The sequence below is a fragment of the Staurois parvus genome, unplaced genomic scaffold, assembly GCF_062004578.1.
Source record: "Staurois parvus isolate SC_StPar_1 unplaced genomic scaffold, SC_StPar_1.0 ptg001072l, whole genome shotgun sequence".
Lineage (NCBI taxonomy): Eukaryota > Metazoa > Chordata > Amphibia > Anura > Ranidae > Staurois > Staurois parvus.
Window position 1 is genome coordinate 1048916 of NW_028318868.1, and position 16351 is coordinate 1065266.

General features: G+C 44.2%; 1 protein-coding gene across 15 annotated transcripts in view; it reads right to left on the reverse strand.

Moving 5' to 3' along the window:
* The window catches only part of SCAI (suppressor of cancer cell invasion), a 1319466-nt gene that overhangs the window by 1040877 nt on the left and 262238 nt on the right, over positions 1-16351 (reverse strand). For all 15 annotated transcript variants that reach the window (XR_016307572.1, XR_016307574.1, XR_016307571.1 and 12 more), the window contains exon 3: positions 2716-2811. Coding sequence is in view for 10 of the 15 variants with exons in the window: in XM_089658464.1 (XP_089514590.1) it covers positions 2716-2811 (96 nt within the window). In the remaining 5 variants the exon portion in view is untranslated. The remainder of the gene's footprint in view (positions 1-2715; positions 2812-16351) is intronic.

Sequence of the window (16351 nt, forward strand, 5' to 3'; positions counted from 1 at the left end):
GTGGCAGCCACATCTCAGGCATATTTAGGGGGATCAGAGGTGGTAGTAGAGATAGGTAGCTAAAAGGGGTTCTACAAGTGTCACAGAGTGACTCAGTCTGAAAAGTTTTGAATGGGCTGTGAAGATCTGCCAGCAATAGCAGGTGAACACAGACCCTTTTTGTCCTAGGAAGGCAATAGGCACCCAGGCTAATCACATTTAAATCCTGTGGTCCTGCAGTCTACGCTGCTCCAGGAGCAGGTAGAGGCTGTGCTGGCACAGAGATCTACACAATGCCTGATGAAGAATGCTCACTGCCATTTCTAAGGATATTTAAACTAAAAGCCGTGCTCACTTACTGGAAGGCTAAACCAGAAGACAAGACCTCCAGGAACAACACAGTAAAAAAGGCTCCCAGCAACTAAAAAAACATTAATTTCATGCTTCAAAATGCTAGCTGAGCAGCAAGAATGGAAGTGCAGAAAGTGAAAAAAAAAATGCCCAGATAGAAGGAAATAGTGGTTTAACTCTAATGCCAGTTTCTAGAAAGCACAGCAGATACCAGTTTATACAGCCTACTCATTACGAATGGGCTGAATCTTCAGTGAATGTCCAAATCTGGGGGTCTAGTATGACACTAAGCAATACACCCACTAAAGTGAATATCTGAATATGAGGGTCTGGTATGATACTGAACAAACACTGGATGCTGGGGTGAATATCCAATCTGAGGGTCTATTATGGTAATGTCAGCAGCTGATGACATAAGAATATTTTGCTTTAACATCTTGATCCAGCATAGCTGGAGAGAGACAACCTGCCTCCTAAGAAACCCAAGCTAAATGTGTTCATTATATGTATGGGTATAGATGTACTGTATATTGTTGACACTGTGCCTTTTGAATTGCCTAGAACACTGGCAGAGACTATATTGCTTTTCATTTTGCAATGTGGCAGTATTTCAAATCTAGTCACCTGTCAGTGGACTGAATGGCTTATTTTTCTCATAGATGCGAATGACAGGACTAAATATATTTCCTGAGTTTCAGCCCTACTATAATGCCAATAGTGTATTTGTTTTAAATATGAAAGTGTGTTAATTGCACAGTCAAAAAGTGAAATTGTAACGGGTACAGGGCAAAAACAATTGAGTACTGTCCATGATACTTTTTTTATTTGCACTAACATACAATTTTGAGGACAAGCTTTCGGGGAATGTCCCCTTCTTCAGGTTTAAGCAGTACTGAACACAGATTTAGCTGAACATTTTAGTTCTTAAAGGAAATTTCAAATCCATTCAGGAAAGAAAAACTTTTGAACTAAGAATGATAATTCTATTTGACACAAGAGATAACAGCCTGAATTTGGACATGGGATTCCTCAATCATTATCCAACAGTTTTATCACCTAAGCATGACTGCCTCTGTGAGTGTTGTCTTCCACCCCCCCCCCCCCCCCCCCCCGACTTTTCTTTTGCTGTGTCTTATCGCTTTTTTTTTTTTTTCCCTCCTTATCCCCTACATCTCTTCCAACATTCTGCTAAATCTGTGTTCAGTACTGCTTAGACCTGAAGAAGGGAACATTCCACGAAAGCTTGTCCTCAAAAATGTATGTTAGTGCAAACAAAAAAAGTATCACAGACAGTACTCAATTGTTTCTGTCGCAAATGCACTAATATGGCTACAATCACCTCACTTCAAGCAAAAGGGTACAGGGCAAGAAATAAAGACATATAAAGTAGAAATCTTGCATAATTTACGCAAAAGATGTCATTAGTCATCAAGATTATCCAACCTATACTGAAACTGGTACTGATTTTTTTTTGCTCACCGTAAAATCCCTTTCGCTGAGTTCATTGACGGACACACTCGTTTGATGCTTCACCATGGGGTTATAACGCCACCTACATAAGTGGGACACTAGGCAGAAAAGAACTCCGCATTGCCTATGGGCAGTTCTAGCTGCTATAAAACCCCCTCTCTGCTATAGGCAATCCAGTTTGTAACAAAACCTTGCAAGTGATTACAGACGACCAGGCAACCGCCCTGTAAATTTGAGAAAACAGATGCCCGGTAGCACAGGAGACACTCAGAACCCCAGTGTAATGGGCCGTAACTTAAAAGAGTACGCCAGGATAAGCTTCCACTGGAGCCAATGGGAAAAAGTCAGGGGAAGCCACCAAGCCTCCCCTTGGGCCGCAGTGAGCCATATAAAAGTCCAACCTCTTCCCCCAGGGGAGGCTTGGTGGCTTCCCCTGACTTTTTCCCATTGGCTCTGGTGAAAGCTTATCCTGATGTACTCTTTTAAGTTGCGGCCCATTACACTGGGGTGCTGAGTGTCTCCTGTGCTACCAGGCATCTGTTTTCTCAGATTTACAGGGCGGTGGCCTGGTCGTCTGTAATCACTTGCAAGGTTTTGTTACAGACTGGATTGCCTATAGCAGAGAGGGGGTCATATAGCAGGTAGAACTGCCCATAGGCGATGCTGAGCTCTTTTCTGCCTAGTATCCTACTCCTGTGGGTGGCGATATAACCCTATGGTTAAGAATAAAACGAGCTGTGTCCATCAATGAATGTAAGAGAAATATATGTTTTATTACACTTGAACATTATGGTCTACATGTAAAAAGGGTCTGAACTGGTGTTCCATCTAAGAAAAAGAAAAACAATTTAAAATTTTAGCTAGGAGTAAGCGCCCTAAAAGTTGTTTTTATCAAACACGGACACATATTTTCACCTGTGTTGTTGTTGAAACTTCCAGAGCTTTGTGTAAACATCGAAAGTCCTTCCAAAGTATGACTGCCATTGCTTTTGTCCATATTGAGGCAAATCTCTGCAACAAGCATAGAACAGAATATATAAAATGTTTTTTGCTCACAGACCCAACACCACACAATTCATTTAATCAAAATTCTTCCTAAAATTGCAATGTATTTTGTGCATGTTTTACTTAAGAATACATAAACCCAACATTTCATATTCCTAATATGCGCCAGTTGTACCATATACTTGTATGAAAAAAGTATCCTGCTCTCCTTTTTTGAGGCTCACCCTGTTCCTTTGTGCTCTTTGCCCTGGCTCCCTTCTTCCTCTCACCCCGCCTCTCAAAACCCTTAGACTTTGGGACTCCATCAAATTCTCAATGGGCTTGATCTTGCCACATTTATATCTCTGTTACCATTACTTCGCTGCCTGTTATTTCCCCCAGACCTCAACCTCCCTGCACAATTCCAAGGGTGGACAGACCACCTACAAGAATACTTAGCTTTGAAACTCTTCAGTCCTCTTACAAAATCCCACTGAAAGAACATTATTGCTACATGCAGGTTAGACGTTTCATTTTTCAACTCCTTTGTACCAAAACACGATACTATAGCTTAATGGCTGAGGATGGCGTTGGATCCAGAAGATTGGCAGGCCTTGACGCTAACCATATCTAAATGTTCCAAAAAATATCTTATTAGTAGAGAATATATATAAAACGCTGTACCGATGGTATTTTACCCCAGTCCACCTGGCTCATTTTGTCCCAAACTATATATTACAGGTACTTATATAGTTTTGTCAGTTTTACGCAGCGCTTTACATATATATTGGACATTCACAGTCCCTAACCCGCAAAAGGCGTACAATCTAAGGTTCCTAATTTACATTCATAAATACACATAGTAGGGCCAGTTTAGACAGGATCCAATTAACCTACCAGCATGTCTTTGGAGGAAACCGGAGTATCCGGACGAAACCCATGCAGACACAGGAAGAAAACATGCAAACTCTAGACAGTGGTTGAGATTCAAACCAATGACCCTAGGACTGCCAGGCGAAAGTGCCAACCATTTAACCACTGTGTTGCCTGCTGACGAACTATTCACCCATGTGCTTCTGGGGATGCAGTCAAACTGGAACAATGATGCATATTTGGTGGTTTTGTCCCAGAGTGAGCAAACTATGGATCAGAGTTTATGGCTTACTCTGTACGTTACTTCATTCAAACCTCAAGAAAAACCCATATGAACCAATTAGCTCCCCTTTCAGCTCAGAATGCTAACATGCCACGCAACTTTTTACCAGCCACCAAATTGATGATTGCAAGGGCCTAAAAAACCCCTGCACTAAATTTGAGGCAGTAAAAAATATCAATCATAAAAAATCATATCAATTATCATGCTTTGATTAGTTTGATGAGGAACATGCATCCACATTTCTTGTTTTGGGCATTACAGGAGTGTACTTTAGACCTTGTTATATCTCTGCATCCTTCTAACCCGACACCTTTTTTTTTTTTCGATGCAATATTAAGCATGAAAAAATTTCTTCTAATATGCCATCCGTGGATTGATTACGCTCACCCCTCTAGGATTTGACCATATTCTTTTGACAATTTAACCTTCTACTTACCAAGTACCCCTGGGACTTCCTTTCCCTCTCTTTCCCTCTTTCTTTTTTCTCCACCTTCCTTTCTGAACCTCCCCACGCCTCCTCCTCTCTTGAGCCAGCAACCAGGTATTCCCTTTACTATGCAAGCCAGTACCTATGGATGGATGTTATGAGCCTTCATTATTCCTAACGTTGTGAGTATTTTTAACTGCTTCCCATTTGGTCCATATACATAAACAGCTAGAAAGCAGCAGCGTCAATGTGCCAATCCCCCCGCATCCGCCACCTGTGTGTACTCCCTGGTGGTGCGATCTGTGCCATCTGACACAACAGGACACCACCAGACACAGCAGAACACAGATCGTTGTACGGAGCCGCTGTGGGCAACCCCAGTACCATGTGATAAAACCCAATCAGTGATCACATGTACAGTAGTAAATAAGATGTCATTTTACTCCCATCATTGGTCACATGGTACAGCGATCATGGCTGTAAAAGCAATCACAGTGAAAAGAGAAAAAAATCCTGGATCACGCCCCACAAGTAGTACAGTGACACTACGGTGACAGTAAAAAAAAAAAAAAAAAAAAATGTAAAAAGAAAAAAAATGTTATTTTTTAAATTTTTTTTTCTTTTTAACTCACTGTCAAAAGTCTGTGTCCCTGATCACCGCCATATCGATTACAGTGTCCATGATAGCAGCCACACCAGTCACAGCGTCCATGATCGCCGCCACACCAGTCACAGCATCCATGATCGCCGCCACACCAGTCACAGCATCCGTGATCCCCGCCACACCAGTTACACTGTTTGTGATCACCGTCACGCCTTTTACAGTGACTGTGATCATGGCTATGTCAGTTGCAGTGTCTGTGATCACTACCACACCAGCCCCAGTGTCCCTGATCACTACCACACCACTCACATTGCCCCTTATCACTGCCACTAACTCACAGTGTCACTAATCACTGCCACATCACTCAGAAAGTCTCTGATCACCGCCACAACAGTCATATTGTCCCTGATCACCGCCCCACCCACTCATATTGCCCCTGATCACTGCCACACCAATTGCCATTAGAACTTGCAAACATTACACATTTTCTGAAAGCAAAAGCCCAGGGGAAAAAATTTTAGTTGTTGCAATTTTTTATGTCACATGATTTTTGTGCAGTGGTTTTTGGGGGAAAATTACACTTTAAAGTGTTACTAAACCTACAACAGTTAAATCAGTCTAGTAAACAACAAGGTAAGTGAGCGCTAAAGTCAAAATAGTAAGATTAAAATAAAACCAGCAGCTGCGGGACGCCACGGTCCGATCGCCATTGGGAGCGGAAATTGCTAGCTGCTTTATGGTTTCTTCTGCTGAGCGTGTTGCCCTGATGCCGCCATGGCCTCGCCCCTTTTGAAAATTCATTCGCAAAATGTTCAAGGCTTTAATTCGCCTCAGAAGCGGGCTAAAGTTTTTCATCACCTCAAATCACAACAAATTGACGTGGTATGTTTACAAGAGACCAGGTTTTCTCAGTCCTCCGCCCCGCGTTATCTTTCACCTCACTATCCCACCTTTTACACGGCCTCGGCCCCTGAGAAGCGTAGGGGTGTCCTGATCGCTTTTAAACGCAATCTCCCCTTTGTCTGTGCTAGGAATATAGCGGACCCCACGGGCAGGGGCGGTCCGGAAGCGGGAGCGGGAGCGCCGACTTTTGGAGCTTCATTCTCTCCTGGTCTCTGCGGATGCGCGTTGGAAGTCCTCTCCATCTGCGGCCCATAAACGCGCTCGGGACGCTCTGGCGGCAGAGTTAGACCTACTTGCCTCTTCAGAGGCGGAACGGGCCCTGCGTTGGACCAAACACAAATTTTATTCCTGTGCTAATAAGCCAGGCCTGATGCTGGCCAGGAAACTCAATTCTGTGGGGAAACCCCATAAACCGATTCGACTGCGACTGCCTACAGGTGGCTGTACTTCTAATCCCCAGCAGATTGTTTCCCGTTTCTCAGACTTCCTTGCACGCCTCTACGCTAAACCAGATCCCTTCCCCGTGGCTCAAGCAGAGGCATTCTTTCAAGATCTCCGACTTCCTGGGTTATCCGAGGCAGCACAGGTGGCACTCAACGCCGGTGTCACTGTACCAGAAGTGCTTCAAGCTATCAAATCTTTACGGTCCACCGCGGCCCCAGGTCCCGACGGCTTTTCCGGTCTTTATTATAAGAAATTCTCAGCCTTGTTGGCGCCCTTTTTGGCTGAGTATTTTAATGCGTTACGACAGGGCTCCTCGCCCTCCCCAGATGCGCTTAGAGCGCATATCGCCATGATTCCTAAGACGACCGATGATGTACAGGAACCGCAAGCCTTCCGGCCTATTTCTCTTCTTAATGAAGACCTGAAGATATTGGGCAAGATCCTTAGTTTCCGCATTAATAAATATTTGCGTAGCCTGGTCCACAGGGACCAGGTAGGGTTCGTCCCCGGGAGGCAGGCGGGTGATAACGTTCGTAAGGTGGTCCATCTTATACATTTTATGCAACAGCGGAAAATCCCGGGATTCTTACTGTCTTTAGACATATATAAAGCCTTTGATTCTCTATCCTGGGAATATCTGCGGTTTGTGCTGTCTCGTTGGGGTTTTGGGGATTCTATTCTTTCTTGGATTCAGGCCTTGTATTCTTCTCCTTTGGCCTCCGTCAAATACGCTGGGTATTTTTCAGATCCCTTTCCTATTGGGCGAGGGACGAGACAGGGTTGCCCCCTGTCCCCAGCGCTCTTTGTCCTGGCGCTTGAGCCGTTGGCTTTGGCGCTTCGGACCGATTGCAATGTATCGGGGGTTCCTTACGCGGGACAGGAATTCAAACTGAACCTTTTTGCGGATGATGCCCTCCTGACTCTTACTAACCCCCTGACGACGCTTCCTAATTTGCAACAGGTTCTTGAGCGCTTCTCCTTGATTTCGGGTCTCCGTATCAACTTGGATAAGACTGTCGCCCTCAATATTACTTTGGCTTCAGATTTGGTTTCGCGCCTACAATCCCACTTCCCTTACAAATGGGCTTCCTCTTCTCTTGAATACTTAGGCATTCGCTTGACCCCCACTTATGACTCCTTGTTTGCTGCGAATTACTATCCATTGCTTAGCTCTCTATCCTCTCTTATGCATTCTTGGCAATTTCCGCACCTGTCTTGGATAGGACGGGTTAATTCGGTGAAAATGACCATCTTGCCGAAATTGTTGTATTATTTTCGCACACTCCCGGTGCGGGTTCCCCCTCATTTTCTTCGGTTGCTTCAGGCGAAGTTAATGCGTTTTATCTGGGCCGATAAGCACCCCAGAGTATCCAAAAGTACGCTTTTTGCCCAAAGACTTCAGGGTGGTCTTGGGGTGCCTAATGTGACTAAGTATTATCAAGCGAGCCAGATTGCCCCGCTGTCTATGTTGCACGCCTCTTCCGACGTCCCCCTCTGGGTCCTGTTGGAACTACCTAATTGTGCCCCTATCGCACTGTCGACGCTTCTATGGCTTCCCCCTGCCCTGCGCCCTATGGCACTGAGTCCGATGTTACTTCATGGCCTACAAGTTTGGGACTCGGTACGTTACTCTGGTGGTCTGATGTCACCTTTTCTGCCTTTGCTCCCAATTATTAACAACCCTCTTTTCCCGCCGGGTTTGGATCACCCAGGGGCGTTTTCTTGGTGGGTGACTAATGGTTTTTCGCAGGTGCGACACTTTTTGATTTTTCGGTCCTTTCCCACCTGGGACTCTCTTTAGGAATCCCGGAATATCCCCCCGGCGGAATTTTTTCGATATCTTCAATTGCGACACTGGCTGCTCTCGCTGCGGGGTACTTCTGTGTTCCCGTACCAGAAATCTGCCTTTGAACAGCTCTGCCAACTGCGTCCGGGCGCTCCGGGCCTTATATCCCTTCTTTATGCAGCTCTGAACAGACGCTCGTCGCATACTTCTCTTTCATATGTTGTTCAGTGGGAGCGCGACCTGGGAGCGGCTGTGGATCCGGAGGACTGGAATAAGGCCTGGTCACTCATAGCTAAATGCTCATTTAATACGACCACACTGGAGGCAGCCTATAAGGTATTGTTTTGTTGGTACTGGGTTCCGGCTCGGCTGGCCCGGGCTAACCCTGCCTGTAGTGATCAATGTTTTTGGGGTTGTGGTCATCGTGGTGATGTATTACATATCTGGTGGTCATGCCCGCGACTGTTTCGTTTTTGGTCTCGTGTATTTGGCCTCCTTTTCACCTTGTTCCATCTCTCCATACGCCGGGATGCTCGGTATGCCTTGCTTCATTGCCCCATACCGGGCCTCTTAGCTCACCAGCAGAAGTTGGCTTCCTATCTGTTTTTATCCGCCACTAGAACAATTGCTCAGGCCTGGAAGAGTCCGTTTGTCCCTCTTCAGGGGGTGCGGGATCGTATGACCACTATGATGCTCAACGAACAGATGTCGAGTATCCGCAACGACTCCCAACGTAAATTTTTGAAAATATGGGAGCCGTGGTTGCAATATGCCCTTCCCTCACTCCCCCCGGCTAGTCTGGGGATGTAATGGCGTTCGGTATTGGCGCTCTTGAATCCCTGCTCTTTGCCCCTCCCCCCACCCCCTTTTTTCTTTCTCTCTTTTCTTTTTTCTCTCTCTCTCTGTTTTTGGTGTGACTGGACAGCTGCATTTAGTTGTTATAATCAGTTACATTACTGTTTTGTACCTTATGTGCCATTGATAGCCCCTGCGTGGGCGTACCTTTTGCCCTGTTGGCATTAGAGCATTGTTTTTCCTTTTTTTTTATTTTGCATTTTGTTTATCTGTGCAATTGATAGCCCCTGCGTGGGCGTGTTTTATTGCCTCTGTTTATACTGTTTAAAAAATTTAATAAAGACCATTGAAATAGAAAATAAAACCAGCAGCTGAACACCAAAAGGCACCATATAAAACCTTCAAAGTAGTCAAAATAAAGCAGGGTGCAGCGCTAAAATAATCCGCTAAATCACATATTATGTTCAAACATCCTCATATAAAATGCAATACAATGAAAAATCACATACAATCGGTGACAAGATGCAAATAAAAATGTCACTAAGTGCTGACTGGTAACGTGAATAGATGTTGAACACTAAAACCAAATACAGTCCATAGTGTGAGTGCAAATAAGATCCCAGATGATCTTCAAAAATCCAGTGGCTGGATCCGTGGATGAGGTGATAAAATATGTAAAGATTGCGCACTCACCTGATACACAATCACAATCGCATTTAGAGTTGGTAACCTCAGGACATCAAGGATCCTTATGTAGGTCTGGTCAGATGTGGTCAGATAACCCTCACTGCTTGGTAGTGCTGCCACACTTGGTAGTAGCCGCTCTCCTTGCTGCTCTTGTTTCCTTCACATATGTGTTTGTCTGTGCTCACCTCGTTACCAGTCACCACTCAGTGACATTTTTATTTGCACCTTGTCACCGATTTTAAGTGATTTTTCATTGTATTGCATTTTATATGAGGATGTTTGAACATAATATGTTTATGTGATTTAGCAGATTATTTTAGCTCTGCACCCTGCTTTATTTTAGTTAAATCAGTCTGTATATGCAGTAATGCATGCTTGTTATGCTCACTGTGGAACCTAAGGGATTAATCCTCTGCACTGTGTAAAAAGGCTGTTTGATGCTGTCTTCTCTTATCGTCCCCTTCTTCTAATATACCCAATCCAGCTGATGATAGAACAGAACCTTGGGGTTAAGTCACTCATGCTCAGTTTGGTGTGTACTTCTAAAGTTTTTTTTTTCTTGGGAGAGTGCATGTGATCAGCACAGGGCCAATCAGCACTGTTTATACAGAAGGATAGGGGTCCTGCGGTCTCATAGGACAATCAGGGGAGAACGAAAACTCCTCCTATAAGCTTTAACTGAACACTGATAGAAATTACAAGACTGCTCTAACTGCTGATGAGAAAATGTATTTAGCAGTTATATGTACTAAATTAATTGCATTTCCATGTTCTGTGTACTGTGGGAGACCAAATATAGTGAATTTAAAGGTTTTACACACAGATAGAAATGTTACCCAGACAAGCTCAGAGTGCAGGATAAGCCAAGTCCACTGCAATAGAACATACTAGACAAAACAATGATCTTTACTGAACAATGAGTGTATGAATAATCTGTCAGGATTAAGCCCTGTACACATGATGAGAATATCAGACGAATAATTGTCCATTTTTATTGCATGCTATTTTCAAAACTATAGAGGTTACTACAGTTATGAAAATTCAACAGAATAAAAATTCAAAAGTGATACAATGTATTTTATTGTATTTGTGTTGTATTTTTCAGACAAAAAACTGTGGTGATTAAACAAAAATCACACGATCTTGGATCATATGAGAAAAATGTTCGTGCTTGTCCCTTCGAATAATTTTGGACAAAAGCTGTGTATTAACCTCCCTGGAGGTATTCCCGAGTGTAGCTCGGGGTAAAGTTTCAGCACCACAAGCGGTAACCCCGAGCTACACTCTGGAATACCCTGCAGCGTTGCTCCGGGATCTCTTCTTCACTTACCTTGTCCTGCGCTCCCGCGATGTCCCTCCTGCAGTGTCCCCGGCAATGTCTTCCGGCCGATGCCAGCATCTGTCTTCCGGGTTCCGTTCCCTGCGACATCAGGACGTATGGGGACGGAATGGCGGGAAATTTAAAAATGTGAAAAAGTGACATTCACTAAAATCACATAGTAAAACATTACTGTATCAAAGCATTTCACATACATTTTGTCCCTAGTGCTTTGTCCTGTGCCCTGCCTGCATTTTTACTGTTCTTTCTGCCTGGAAACTGAGAAATGTACATGGCATCCAAAAAGCGTCCCTTTATGTCAAAAGCGGTTTTAGACCGGCTAGAGAACAGCGATAGTAAATTAGAACCACTTACAGAATTGAGTGATAAATGGGTTTCGGGACTAGACAAAAATCCTCAAAGGGAGTATTAGATCAAATGTTAATCCCCCAATGGAATAAGGTCTCTAGAAGGTGGGTAAATTGTTGTAACCGCCAGTCATCTAAAGGTGGGGAGAACATCCCCCTTATAACCGAGTTTTTATCTCCCTTCCAGAATTAAAATCACCAAGACAAAAAGTGCCTTGAGATAATAGTTTGCATCTCACATCAGACAGCTTCAGCAGAAAATAAGGGTTACCTATCACCCGGTATAATCCAGAGATGGTAGAATCTGACAAGCCCGTTCCCTTACAGCGATGCAAAACCCCCAGGGTGGCTCCTATGAGCGGGTGATTTTTGATGGCGTACATATTGTTGGGTTCAAGCCATGGTAGACATTGTAGGAGGACGTCGGTGAAACATTGTTCAAGACCAAGCCATTGTTTGAGGCCTTTGTCTCTGCACCAAGATAGTGCTCTGGAAAGGTGGACTGCATAAAAAAAGCAAGAGTCTGGGAAGGTCATGCCTTTGTGACTCTTTGGCAAGGATAGGTATGTGGGGTGGGATTTTGCCCATACGAAGAGGATAAAGTACTTTTTAAAAGGAAGAACATGAGAATCGCAACAGGGAGTGTCTGAAAGAGGTAGAGGACTTGTGTCATGATGTTCTTAAGAATGGCATTTCTGCCCATCCAGGAGTAAGTTATTGGCCAATTTGTGCAGATCCTCCAGAATATTGCGCAATATGGTAGGGAAATTGGATTAGAAAAATCTTATCAAGTGAGGGGGTGATTTCAGTTCTCAAATAAATGACAGAATAAGTAGCCCACTGGAACGGGAAAGAATAATGAAGGACCCGGGATCTGGTCAAAGATAAAGAAATATTCAAGGGCTCTGATTTATGGGTGGTAATTAGAGATGAGCGAATCGAACTTGGCGAAGTGGAATTCGTTTCGAATATTAGGAAAAATTACGAATCCGAAAATTAGCAGACTTCGGATGCGCGAATCGAAATTTTTCCAAAAATGGCGGCGACATGTGCGGCGACGGAGCGGGGATCTCTGGGAAGGCGCGCTGCCCATAATGCATTCATTCATGACATGTGATCGCATTAGCCAATCAGCAGCCAGCCAGCCAGCACTGTGTAATGGTGGAGCTATAAATTGCGGCCATCTTACAAATCTCCATTTGCCTCCGGTCATTCAAGAGAGACAGACCTCTCTGTATTAGGGACAGAGTTAGGGCCACAGAGACTTTAGGGACACAGAATCGTTACTCAGGGACACAGAATTGTTACTCAGGGACAGACACAGAATTGTTACTCAGGGACAGACACAGATTTGTTACTCAGGGACAGACACAGAATTGTTACTCAGGGACACAGAATTGTTACTGAGGGACACAGAATTGTTACTGAGGGACACAGAATTGTTACTGAGGGACACAGAATTGTTACTCAGGGACAGACACAGAGTTGTTACTGAGGGACACAGAATTGTTACTGAGGGACACAGAACTGTTACTCAGGGACACAGAACTGTTACTCAGGGACACAGAACTGTTACTCAGGGACAGACACAGAATTGTTACTCAGGGACAGACACAGAATTGTTACTGAGGGACACAGAATTGTTACTGAGGGACACAGAACTGTTACTGAGGGAAACAGAACTGTTACTCAGGGACACAGAACTGTTACTCAGGGACACAGAACTGTTACTCAGGGACACAGAACTGTTACTCAGGGACACAGAACTGTTACTCAGGGACAGACACAGAATTGTTACTGAGGGACACAGAATTGTTACTGAGGGACACAGAATTGTTACTGAGGGACACAGAATTGTTACTGAGGGACACAGAATTGTTACTGAGGGACACAGAATTGTTACTGAGGGACACAGAATTGTTACTGAGGGACACAGAATTGTTACTCAGGGACAGACACAGAATTGTTACTCAGGGACAGACACAGAATTGTTACTCAGGGACAGACACAGAATTGTTACTCAGGGACAGACACAGAATTGTTACTCAGGGACAGACACAGAATTGTTACTGAGGGACACAGAATTGTTACTGAGGGACACAGAATTGTTACTCAGGGACACAGAATTGTTACTGAGGGACACAGAATTGTTACTGAGGGACACAGAACTGTTACTCAGGGACACAGAACTGTTACTCAGGGACACAGAATTGTTACTGAGGGACAGACACAGAATTGTTACTGAGGGAAACAGAATTGTTACTGAGGGACACAGAATTGTTACTAAGGGACACAGAATTGTTACTCAGGGACAGACACAGAATTGTTACTGAGGGACACAGAATTGTTACTCAGGGACAGACACAGAATTGTTACTGAGGGACACAGAATTGTTACTGAGGGACACAGAATTGTTACTGAGGGACACAGAATTGTTACTGAGGGACACAGAATTGTTACTGAGGGACACAGAATTGTTACTCAGGGACAGACACAGAATTGTTACTCAGGGACAGACACAGAATTGTTACTCAGGGACACAGAACTGTTACTGAGGGACACAGAACTGTTACTGAGGGACACAGAACTGTTACTCAGGGACACAGAACTGTTACTCAGGGACACAGAACTGTTACTCAGGGACAGACACAGAATTGTTACTGAGGGACACAGAATTGTTACTCAGGGACACAGAACTGTTACTCAGGGACACAGAACTGTTACTCAGGGACACACACAGAATTGTTACTGAGGGACACAGAATTGTTACTCAGGGACACAGAACTGTTACTCAGGGACACAGAACTGTTACTCAGGGACACAGAACTGTTACTCAGGGACACAGAACTGTTACTCAGGGACAGACACAGAATTGTTACTCAGGGACAGACACAGAATTGTTACTGAGGGACACAGAATTGTTACTGAGGGACACAGAATTGTTACTGAGGGACACAGAATTGTTACTGAGGGAAACAGAACTGTTACTCAGGGACACAGAACTGTTACTCAGGGATACAGAACTGTTACTCAGGGACAGACACAGAATTGTTACTGAGGGACACAGAATTGTTACTGAGGGACACAGAATTGTTACTGAGGGACACAGAATTGTTACTGAGGGACACAGAATTGTTACTGAGGGACACAGAATTGTTACTGAGGGACACAGAATTGTTACTGAGGGACACAGAATTGTTACTCAGGGACCGACACAGAATTGTTACTCAGGGACAGACACAGAATTGTTACTGAGGGACACAGAATTGTTACTGAGGGACACAGAATTGTTACTCAGGGACACAGAATTGTTACTGAGGGACACAGAATTGTTACTGAGGGACACAGAATTGTTACTGAGGGACACAGAACTGTTACTCAGGGACACAGAATTGTTACTGAGGGACAGACACAGAATTGTTACTGAGGGAAACAGAATTGTTACTGAGGGACACAGAATTGTTACTAAGGGACACAGAATTGTTACTGAGGGACACAGAATTGTTACTCAGGGACAGACACAGAATTGTTACTGAGGGACACAGAATTGTTACTGAGGGACACAGAATTGTTACTGAGGGACACAGAATTGTTACTCAGGGACAGACACAGAATTGTTACTCAGGGACAGACACAGAACTGTTACTGAGGGACACAGAACTGTTACTCAGGGACACAGAACTGTTACTCAGGGACACAGAACTGTTACTCAGGGACACAGAACTGTTACTCAGGGACACAGAACTGTTACTCAGGGACAGACACAGAATTGTTACTGAGGGACACAGAATTGTTACTGAGGGACACAGAACTGTTACTCAGGGACACAGAACTGTTACTCAGGGACACAGAACTGTTACTCAGGGACACAGAATTGTTACTGAGGGACAGACACAGAATTGTTACTGAGGGACACAGAATTGTTACTGAGGGACACAGAATTGTTACTGAGGGACACAGAATTGTTACTGAGGGACACAGAATTGTTACTCAGGGACACAGAATTGTTACTGAGGGACACAGAATTGTTACTGAGGGACACAGAATTGTTACTGAGGGACACAGAATTGTTACTGAAGGACAGACAGAATTGTTACTGAGGGAAACATAATTGTTACTGAGGGACACAGAATTGTTACTAAGGGACACAGAATTGTTACTAAGGGACACAGAATTGTTACTGAGGGACACCGAATTGTTACTCAGGGACAGACACAGAATTGTTACTGAGGGACACAGAATTGTTACTCAGGGACAGACACAGAATTGTTACTGAGGGACACAGAATTGTTACTCAGGGACAGACACAGAATTGTTACTGAGGGACACAGAACTGTTACTCAGGGACACAGAACTGTTACTCAGGGACAGACACAGAATTGTTACTGAGGGACACAGAATTGTTACTGAGGGAAACAGAACTGTTACTCAGGGACACAGAATTGTTACTGAGGGACAGACACAGAATTGTTACTGAGGGACACAGAATTGTTACTGAGGGACACAGAATTGTTACTCAGGGACACAGAATTGTTACTCAGGGACAGACACAGAATTGTTACTCAGGGACAGACACAGAATTGTTACTGAGGGACACAGAATTGTTACTGAGGGACACAGAATTGTTACTCAGGGACACAGAATTGTTACTCAGGGACACAGAACTGTTACTCAGGGACACAGAATTGTTACTGAGGGACACAGAACTGTTACTGAGGGACAGACACAGAATTGTTACTGAGGGACACAGAACTGTTACTGAGGGACACAATTGTTACTGAGGGACACAGAACTGTTACTCAGGGACACAGAATTGTTACTCAGGGAGGGACACAGAATTGTTACTCAGGGAAAGACACAGAATTGTTACTCAGGGAAAGACACAGAATTGTTACTCAGGGAAAGACACAGAATTGTTACTGAGGGACACAGAATTGTTACTGAGGGACACAGAACTGTTACTCAGGGACAGACACAGAACTGTTACTGAGGGACACAGAATTGTTACTGAGGGACACAGAATTGTTACTGAGGGACACAGAATTGTTACTGAGGGACAAACACATAATTGTTACTGAG